Source organism: Podarcis vaucheri (assembly GCF_965113315.1).
Source record: "Podarcis vaucheri genome assembly, chromosome: 10".
NCBI lineage: Eukaryota > Metazoa > Chordata > Lepidosauria > Squamata > Lacertidae > Podarcis > Podarcis vaucheri.
In genome coordinates, this window is record NC_138748.1 from 66374668 (window position 1) to 66384546 (window position 9879).

At 46.4% G+C, this 9879-nt stretch overlaps 1 protein-coding gene across 2 annotated transcripts; it reads left to right on the top strand.

Annotated features, from left to right (window-relative positions):
- The first annotated feature begins 252 nt into the window (after window positions 1-252).
- Window positions 253-8409, top strand: LOC309541424 (endonuclease domain-containing 1 protein-like). 2 transcript variants are annotated; one of them, XM_082239271.1, is made up of 3 exons: window positions 253-492; window positions 6024-6334; window positions 7847-8409. In XM_082239271.1, the coding sequence occupies exons 2-3, from the start codon at window positions 6050-6052 to the stop codon at window positions 8390-8392; spliced, it is 831 nt and encodes a 276-aa protein (XP_082095397.1). In that variant the 5' UTR covers window positions 253-492; window positions 6024-6049; the 3' UTR covers window positions 8393-8409. The 2 variants fall into 2 exon arrangements, with proteins under 2 accessions (XP_082095397.1, XP_082095396.1); XM_082239270.1 differs by lacking the exon at window positions 253-492 and adding an exon at window positions 3276-3638.
- The last annotated feature ends 1470 nt before the right edge of the window (window positions 8410-9879 follow it).

Here is a 9879-nt window from a genome sequence, read left to right on the forward strand (position 1 = left end):
AGTGGGGAACTTTGAGCTTTGGGTTTTTGAGAAGTCACTAGCAGCCTTTGACTCAGATTAGCCAGAGTTCCTGCAGTTTTGCTTGGCATGCTCTTCACTATAGGCAAATGACTTTTTTAAAAAATAAATAAATTAAAAAAACCAACACAACCCATTCATCAAGTGTGGGAAAAGGAAACTGAGAAATCGTCTTTGTTTTGTAACATTTTACTGTGCCAGGCAAATTCTCGGTGCGTCCAGGCACAGAACATTTACTGCTGATCTAGAGGCATGTAATTTTGCTTTCCTTATCAGGTGCTGTTCACTTGGCAGGTGCACTGCAGGCAAAATGAGAAATCCTTGCAACTTATTGCAGATCCTAGCTGGGGAAGGGTTGGAGCTCAATGGCAGAGCGTCTGGCAAGTTCCACTCATCTATGGCAGGGCTTTGGAGGAGACAGCCCTGCAGGAAACCCTGGACAAAGTGCTGCCTGCCAGTGTCAAGACTGCTAAGGTAGATGGTCAGACACAATACAAGGCAGTTGGAGGATGGATGGTAGCTAACAGATTGAGGCTGAATCCTGACAGGACAGAAGTACTGTTTTGGGGGGACAGGAGGCAGGCGGGTGTGGAGGACTCCCTGGTCCTGAATGGGATAACTGTGCCCCTGAAGGACCAGGTGCGCAGCCTGGGAGTCATTCTGGACTCACAGCTGTCCATGGAGGCTCCGGTCAATTCTGTGTCCAGGGCAGCTGTTTACCAGCTCCATCTGGTACGCAGAATGAGACCCTCCCTGCCCGCAGACTGTCTGGCCAGAGTGGTGCATGCTCTGGTTATCTCCCGCTTAGACTACTGCAATGCGCTCTACGTGGGGCTACCTTTGAAGGTGACCCGGAAACTGCAATTAATTCAGAATGCGGCACCCAGACTGGTGACTGGGAGTGGCCGCCGAGACCATATAACACCAGTCCTGAGAGACCTGCATTGGTTCCCAGTACATTTCCGAGCACAATTCAAAGTGTTGGTGCTGACCTTTAAAGCCCTGAACGGCCTCGGTCCTGTATATCTGAAGGAGCGTCTCCACCCCCATCGTTCTACCCAGACACTGAGGTCCAGCTCCAAGGGCCTTCTGGCGGTTCCCTCACTGCGAGAAGTGAAGTTATAGGGAACCAGGCAGAGGGCCTTCTCAGTGGTGGCGCCTGCCCTGTGGAGCACCCTCCCACCAGATGTCAAAGAAATAAACAACCATCTAGCTTTTCAAAGACATCTGAATGCAGCCCTGTTTAGGAAAGTTTTTAATGTTTGATGCTGTATTGTGTTTTTAATATTCAGTTAGTATAAATAAATTCTCCTCCTCCTCCTCCTCCTCCTCCTCCTCCTCCTCCTCCTCCTCCTTCTTCTTCTTCTTCCTCTTCTTCTATAAGGTAGCTTTGTATTTTCCTATGATTAAGGTTGGCAACTATTGTCCACTTCTGAGTCTGACTCTTGCTTGATTCTTCCGGAAACCAAACTGAAGAGAATGATGCTTTCCCCGATTCCATGAAAAGCAGCACCTGCTTGTGTTTTGTTTAATCAATTGGCAGTGCTGCTAGTGACGTGTGTGTTCATGGTGGTGAAGCCACGCAAATGAGCAGCCACAGCTACAAAGGCTGTATTTTTTTAAAAAAGCTCTTGAGGATTTGTGGGCTGCATCAACAGAAGTGAAGTGTCCTGATCGATGGAAGGAATAGACCCACTCTATTCTGCCTTGGTCAGACCACACCTGGAATTCTGGGTCCAGTTCTGGGCACCACAATTTAAGAAGGATGTTGACAAGCTGGAATGTGTGCAGAGGAGGGAAACCAAGATGAAAACCAAGCCTTATGAGGAATGGTTGAAGGAGCTGGGTATGTTTAGCCTGGATAAAAAAGGAGAATGAGAGGAGATATGATAGCCATCTTCAAATATCTCAAGGGCTCTCACATGGAAGAGGGAGCAAGCTTGTTTTCTCCTGCTCTGGAAGGTAGGACTTGAACCCATGGCTTCAAGTTACAAGAAAGGAGATTCCGACAAAACATCAGGAAGAACCTTCTAACAGTAAGAGCTGTTTGACGGGGGAACGGTCTCCCCGAGAGGTGGTGGACTTGTGGAGATGCATCCAAGGAAACGGAGGCAATTTGCAGGCCCCCAGGTGGCTCCAGACCACCAGCCGGTAGCTGGGCGATCTCTGGTCCTTGACACAGCATGAAACAGCGACCTGCAGCTTCAGAACTCTTCAGGAGCTGGAGCACACGCTAATCAGCAGAGTAAATAACTCTTCGCAATGGAAGGGCAGAAAGAGGCATATGTAAAGTGTATTTGCAGGTGGCGCTGTGGGTTAAACCACAGACCCTAGGACTTGCCGATCAGAAGGTTGGCGGTTTGAATCCCCATGACGGGGTGAGCTCCCGTTGCTCAGTCCCTGCTCCTGCCAACCTAGCAGTTCGAAAGCACGTCAAAGTGCAAGTAGATAAATAGGTACCGCTCCTGTGGGAAGGTAAACGGTGTTACCATGTGCTGCTCTGGTTCGCCAGAAGCGGCTTAGTCATGCTGGCCACAGGACCCGGAAGCTGTACGCCGGCTCCCTCGGCCAGTAAAGTGAGATGGATGCCGCAACCCCAGAGTCGTCCGCGACTGGACCTAATGGTCAGGGGTCCCTTTACCTTTAAAGCGTATTTACAAGCAGTTTATTCAGGACAAATGAAAAACATGACTCTCCCCTTTCATGTCCAAGCAAGCAGCTAAAGCAAAAGCTATACACAAACCGAAGTTCCCAGCAAGCTGTGTTGGACTGTAAACAGACATGTGACATACAACAATTCCACACACCTGTTCTTAATGTGGAACGGAACATCGATATCCTAACAGGACTCTCCTTCCTTGGAGGTTTCTAAGCAGAGGTTGGATGGTCACCTGTCATGGATGCTTCAGTTGAGATTCCTGCATTGCTGGGGGCTGGACTAGATGACCCCTGGGTCCCTTCCAATTCTATGATTCTATGAAGCTTTGGTTTGCTGTCGTGGAAAAATACAGCGCTGAGTATAATTTTGTCTTTTCCTGGTAATGGGTTGTGCTGCTATATATGCAAAGATGTTAGAAGGGGAGTTTCCCCACATCCACTCCTAATGCACTGTTCTCTGCCCGAAAGCCCTGACCAATAAGAAAACCCTCAGCATCCTCACCCTTTTTGCAGCTGGCCATGACAAATACTGTATCTGATTGTGCTTGTCAGGGTCAAGATAAGGCGGAAGACTTGAAAAGAGTCTGGCCATAAATATCTGGTCACCAGCTTTCAACTCATCTGGGCACTTTCTCACAAAATCGGCGACAGAAGCTAGCCAGGGAGTTTTATCCCACAAGCAGTTTGATAACGCCTTTACAGTAAAAGGACCGTTGCCTAACCTTGAGAAATCCCTGCAGCAGAAGAAGAAAAAGCACATTCTAATTTGGGCACCCGCATAGATTGGAAACTGTATTCAAACAAGGGTTGGAGGAAGTTAATCAGGGGCTAGATAGCCTGCTATCGTTTTCCTTTGGGAACCGTATTTAAGAAGTCAATCTCAGGGTTGCATGTTGCTTATATTCTTGTGCCCTGCCTGGAGGAGAACAAGTCAACCGACACAAGTGTCAGCCTTCCAGAAGGTAAAGGAAAACTACTTGAAAATGATTTACGGATGGCATTTAACGCCAAGTAGGCTTGCTAAGACGCATAAGACTGAATTAGATAATTTCTGGAGTTGCAAAGAGGTGTAGGGACCGTTCTTTCATATGTGGTGGACTTGTAAAAGGGTAAAAGGGTATTGGGAAATGATCCATAATGAATTGAAAAAAATGTTTAAAAGTACTCTCCCCCCAAAACCAGGGTCCTTTTTGGTGGGGAAAATTCAGGCTGAAATTTGCAGGTGTCAAAAAAGGTTATTTATGTACGCCACTACTGTGGCCCATGCTTTGTTAGCCCAAAAATGGAAAGCGAGTGAGGTCCCAACCAAAGAAGAATGGCAACTCAAGTTGACAGAATATGCGCAGCTTGCAGACTTAACATAGAATAAGAGAACAAGAAGAACATACGTTTAGAGAAGATTGGAAAACATTTATTGAATATATGGGGAAGAACTGTGTATAGCTGAAAACACTGGCAGCATTAAGCTAAATTCAACAGTGTAAATAAGTTATGGTGGATGTAACAATGGAATACTGAAAGGTATAGTTTCTGTAAAATATGCAGGGGTTTATGATAATGTGAAATGAACCATGGAAAGAGAAGAAGGGAAGTCATTGATATTTTAAGGATGTAAAAATGAGTACTTTAAACTGTAAAGCAGAAGATTTAATAAAAATTATATACACAAAGCAATTTTATTCTCTGTTAAAACAATTTCCTTCTTCCGCTCTCCTGTTTTTTAAATATGATTTTTACTGATTTTTTTACAATAAAAAAACCACATAAAAACGAACGGGACACAGGCTTGATTTGAAACTTGGTGCAGCTTGCAAATGAGCAGAAAGAAGGAAACAGTCAAACAGTCATGGAGAAGATAATAGAACCATAGAATGGAATAGAGTTGTACCTTGGATCTCAAATGCCTTGGCTCCTAAACAAATTGGCTCCTGAACAATCAAAACCCGGACGTGAGTGTTCCAGTTTTTGAACGATTTTCAGAAGCTGAATGTCCAGTGTGGCTTCCGCAGCTTCTGATTGGCTGCAGGAACTTCCTGCAGCCAATCAGAAGCTGTGCTTTGGTTTCTGAACGTTTTGGAAGTCAAATGGACTTCTGGAACAGATTCCGTTCAGCTTCCAAGGTACGACTATAATGGAATTGTAGAGTTGGAAGGGACCCTGAGGATTATGTATAGTTCAACCCCCTGGGATGCAGGAATACGCAGGTGTCCCGTATGGGGATCAAACCTGTTATCTTGGCCTTATCAGCACCACGCTCTAACCAACTGAGCTATCCAGATGCAGCAATATAGAAGGCCAACAAAGTTAATTTATAGATTTAAAGCTAAAGGCAAAAAATGTCTAGGTGGAGAGCTGAATGAAGGACTGCTCCCTGTTGTTATAAAATGAGTTTGACCAATGGAAACCAAATAACTGCAAATGATCTTTTAGATTTAACCCCTCTATGTTGTCTCTTGTGCTTCGTAACTTTCTGCAAATGCTAACTGACCTATCTTATTCCAGCATCCCTTTAGAGAATGAAGTGAGACTGAGCTCTCCAAAGCTTGGTGAATTCCAGCCTCGCTGCTATTGCTAGGTGGATGATTAGATCTTTAAAGGAGGCATATTGCATGGTTTCTGGGAAGAGTGGTAGCAATGCTAGACCTGGGTCGGGAGGAGCACTCTGTTCTTAAGAAATAAATAAATCTCCTGACTATTTAAGCAGAGAGATCTGCAGTGGAGATTAGGGGGGGGGAGAGAGAAATTCAGCTCACTTTGCATTTAGAGTTGGTTCTATCACACTTCCCGAAACACCATGGGAACCAGAACACAGCTCTCTTTCATAAATCACATTTCTCCTGATTTTGCAATGCTGTGCTCCAGCTAAGCAATGTTCCCAAAACTGCCTATGTGAAAGTTTGCATTAAAAATCTGAATGCATAAAGTGAAGATAACAACACACAAAATGTGTTATATTAGAAGAAACAGCTTGCAAAATATGCACGCTTAAAGAAATGTATTCAAAATGTGTTTATTTACGAGAAATTGGCACTAAAGTTCCTGCAGAAAATGTGGGGTCCTGAATTTAGGATTGGAGAAATGGAGAGACTTGAAGTTATCGGATCCTTCCCTCCCTAGGTGGGAGGAAATGAGATCCATTGCAGGCTAGTGGTTAGAGCAGGTGTGGGAAAAAGACAACTTCTGACACCCCTGGCCGTTGGCTGCGCTTGTTGGTGCTAATGGGAGTTGTAGTTCAGCGATATCTGGAGTGCCAAGTGTTCCCTATACCTAGGTTAGTGTGTTAGACCCTTAAGGGGTTGTTTCCAGCTAATGAAACTATGCATTTAAACAAGCGTCTCTCCAAACAGCCGCTCGGTTTTGAGGAGCCTGCACGATGTTGCCGATTCTCCTCCTCGTCGCGGTGTGCCAGCTGAACTCGCCAGGGAGCGCCGAGGTGGTGACCTCTTTTGAAGACACCTGCCCCCAGTTTTTCTTCAGAGGAACCCCTCCGAGTATCGGGCTGGCTCCCCCGCGTCCGGCTCGGATTTGCCAGCGGTACAAAAACCAGTATCGTTTTGCCACTCTGTACGACCGAGACAACCGCATCCCGGTGTTCTCTGCATACATCTACAACCCTGGGCAGGCAAAGAGGCCGAACACATGGAGGATTGAACCGCAGGTAAGAGGTCTGAGCAGACAAGAGCCGCTGCTTTAAACTCAGTGTCCCCACTTGTGTTCAAGTATGTTTCTGAGAACAATACAAAGTGTTGGTGCTGACCTTTAAAGCCCTAAATGGCCCAGTATACCTGAAGGAGCATCTCCACCCCCCATCGTTCAGCCAGGACACTGAGGTCCAGCTCTGAGGGCCTTCTGGCAGTTCCCTCACTGCGAGAAGCCAAGTTACAGGGAACCAGGCAGAGGGCCTTCTCAGTAGTGGCACCCGCCCTGTGGAACGCCCTCCCACCAGATGCCAAGGAAATAAACAACTACAGTGGTACCTCAGATTAAGAACTTAGTTCGTTCTGGAGGTCTGTTCTTAACCTGAAACTGTCCTTAACGTGAGGTACCACTTCAGCTAATGGGGCCTCCTGCTGCCGCCGCACAATTTCTGTTCTCATCCTGAAGCAAAGTTCTTAACCTGAGATACTATTTCTGGGCTAGCAGAGTCTGTAACCTGAAGCGTCTGTAACCTGAGGTACCACTGTATCTGACTTTTAGAAAGCACCTGCTTAGGGAAGTTTCTAATGTTTGATGTTTTATTGTGCTTTTAATATTCTGTTGGGAGCTGCCCAGAGTGACTGGGGAAACCCAGCTAAATGGGCAGGGTATAAATATATTTATTATTATTATTATTATTATTATTATTATTATTAGTAGTAGTAGTAGTAGTAGTAGTAGTAGTAGTATTCAGCCTGCCTATTTGGGAGGGAATTCAGACATTGCAAAATGCCTAAGTTCTCGAGGAAATCCGGATCTGGGGAGGCATAGCACCCCAACACATCTTACTGCTGAAAGTGGGGAGAGCCTAGCGAGGTGGTTGAAGGCAGTGTTCGGCGGGGGGGGGGGCAGGTTTGTCTTCTCAATTACTCCCTTTGTCTTCTCAGTGTGGTGTAGTGGTTAAGAGTGATAGACTCACATCAAACAATTGTTATCCCTCACTTTCCAGAGCACTTTCCTTATCACAAAAAATGTTCTTGGAGAGGGTGGAAGCGTGTTTCTTGCATAGAGGTTTCTTGCATAGAGCACCAAATCCAAAGAAATTGGGCAATCTCAATTTACTGGTATGGGATCAAATCCCACACAGGAATTTTGGATTCATTGGTGGGGCTTGCTTCCAAGTAAACATTCCAAGTAAAGATGGGGAGATGGGCTAGACCCAGAAGGGGGAGCCAGTGTGGTGTAGTGGTTAAGAGTGGTGGACTCGTAATCTGGGGAACCGGGTTCGCGTCTCCGCTCCTCCACATGCAGCTGCTGGGTGACCTTGGGCCAGTCACACTTCTCTGAAGTCTCTCAGCTTCACTCACCTCACAGAGTGTTTGTTGTGGGGGAGGAAGGGAAAGGAGAATGTTAGCCGCTTTGAGACTCCTTCGGGTAGTGATAAAGCAGGATATCAAATCCAAACTCCTCCTCTTCTTCTTCTTCTTCTTCTTCTTCTTCCTTGCTTGCACCCCTGTCTCTCTTTCTTCTAAAGCTCTTGGATTTAGCACTGCCGCCCGAAATGGAAACGGAAGGATCCCTCCTGCAGGAAGGTGATGACATGCAGGAAGCACTTAAAGGCAGCCAGGCCGTTTTGCTAGATTACAAGAACCTGACCGATTTCAACAGGGGTCACCTTAACCCCAATGGCCACCAGCCTGACCGGGACGCCAAGGCTTCCACCTTCACGTTGACCAACATTGTGCCGCAGTACATCAAGCTGAACGGCGGGGCCTGGAACCACTACGAGCAGTCGACGATGGCAAGCAAGACCGAAGGATGCATGGAAACCTTTGCTGTGGTGGGCGCAGTGCCAGGGGATAGCTTCATTGCCAAAGGGAGGGTCAACAAGCCCAACCATGTGTGGTCTGCAGCCTGTTGTGTCATAGACAACAATCACCTGAGATCTTGGGCCATAATTGCCCGGAATGACGAAAACGCAGTGCAGACTCTCACTCTGGGGCAGTTGGAGGAGAAGCTGGCAGAGTTGTATAACCAGAGTCACATCTCTCTATTTGATAGTGATTGTCCCCGGGAATAAAGCCTTGTTCACTGAGACATCCTGCATGAATCTAGTGATTTTGAAGTATACGTTATGTTAGTCACATGTTATGTTAGTCACAAGGTTTGACCTTAAGTACAAGGTTTTTTATTATTATTCTGTAAGTAGTCAGCCTGGGTTTTTTTTCTTTGGCAATCACTCATAGCTGAGTAAGATTGTCTTCCATTAACACAGTTTTAACAGTGAGTCCGAAAGTGACCGTGGAGGCCAATTCTGGATGCACACGTCCTTCCACAGCGGGGACATAGGTTTCTGGGTGGGAGCTGATCCCGGTGAGGGTTTGCCAAGCGTGCCTTCCTCTTAGCACGTTTCTCCCTTGCGTCCTGAGTTCGAGCATCTTCAAAGCTCATGACACCTTTGGCAAAGGCTGTTCTCCAATTGGAGCGCTCACAGGCAAGTGTTTCCCAGTTGTCGGTGTTTATAACATTTGATTGGGAGCCACCCAGAGTGGCTGGGGAAACTCAGCCAGATGGGTGGGGTATAAATAATAAATTATTATTATTATTATTATACTACATTTTTTTAGATTCGCCTTGAAATAGTCTTTAAACCTCTTTTGTCAACCACCAGCATGACGCTTTCCATTTTAAAGTTTGGAATAGAGTAGTTGTTTCAGAAGATGATAATCAGGCATCCGAACAACATGACCAGTCCAACGCAGCTGGTGTTGAAGAATCATTGCATCGACACTGGTGATCTTTGCTTCTTCCAGTACAGTGGCATTAGTTCGCCTGTCAGCCTGCTGCCGCTGATCCATATCAGGAAGCTGGTATAGAGGGGAGGGGAGCTTTAAACATTTGCCCCCACTGTGTTTCTAATCCGGATCCTGCCATGGTTCCATTTGCCTCTCAGTTCAGGAATTTTTTTGTACACACTGAAGCTCCAATGCACAAGCAGCACATATTAATTTTTTGCACAATTTTTTTTATTGATGCTTTGTTGATACAATGAGAAAAGAGGGGGTAGAGAAAGAAAGAGAAAATAAAATGAGGGGGGGGACACACCTTGGGCAGAGCAAACAAGTGCAGTAGCTACAGGCCAGCCATAGCAACATTGGAGGTGTGTACAGACATGCACACACCCTGTTGGTCCATCCAGACAACCAAGAGGTGTCTGAAGAGTTCAAGGTTACATTCCAGCCAAGCAAAAGCAGCCAAGGAGGGTGACAGTGAGAGGTGTGACCTGGGAAGGGGGGCTCATAGTCTGGGGAGAGTCCTAGGGGCTAGATAGGAAAGCCTGAAAGGGCACATTTGGGCTGAAGGCCTCCCCACCACTAGTATTAGCCTGGCTTTCCCCCTATGAATATGTCCCAGTTTTGCTTTCTAGCTCATCTCGGCTGAAAATGTGGTTGGTGAGAAGGACCGGTCCTTTGCAGGGGTGGCCCCACAGTAACTGAACTCCTTGATGAAGAGGCTCCCTTCTCCCTTTAGGAACACAGGGCAATAGAAACGTTGGTGGGTGATGGA

What these genes read in the sequence shown, in the direction of transcription:
- LOC309541424 (XM_082239271.1), top strand. Translation starts at nt 6,050, where the DNA reads ATGTTGCCGATTCTCCTCCTCGTCGCGGTGTGCCAGCTGAACTCGCCA. An exon ending in CATGGAGGATTGAACCGCAG is followed by an intron (nt 6,335 to 7,846) that starts GTAAGAGGTCTG and finishes TTTCTTCTAAAG; the next exon opens with CTCTTGGATTTAGCACTGCC.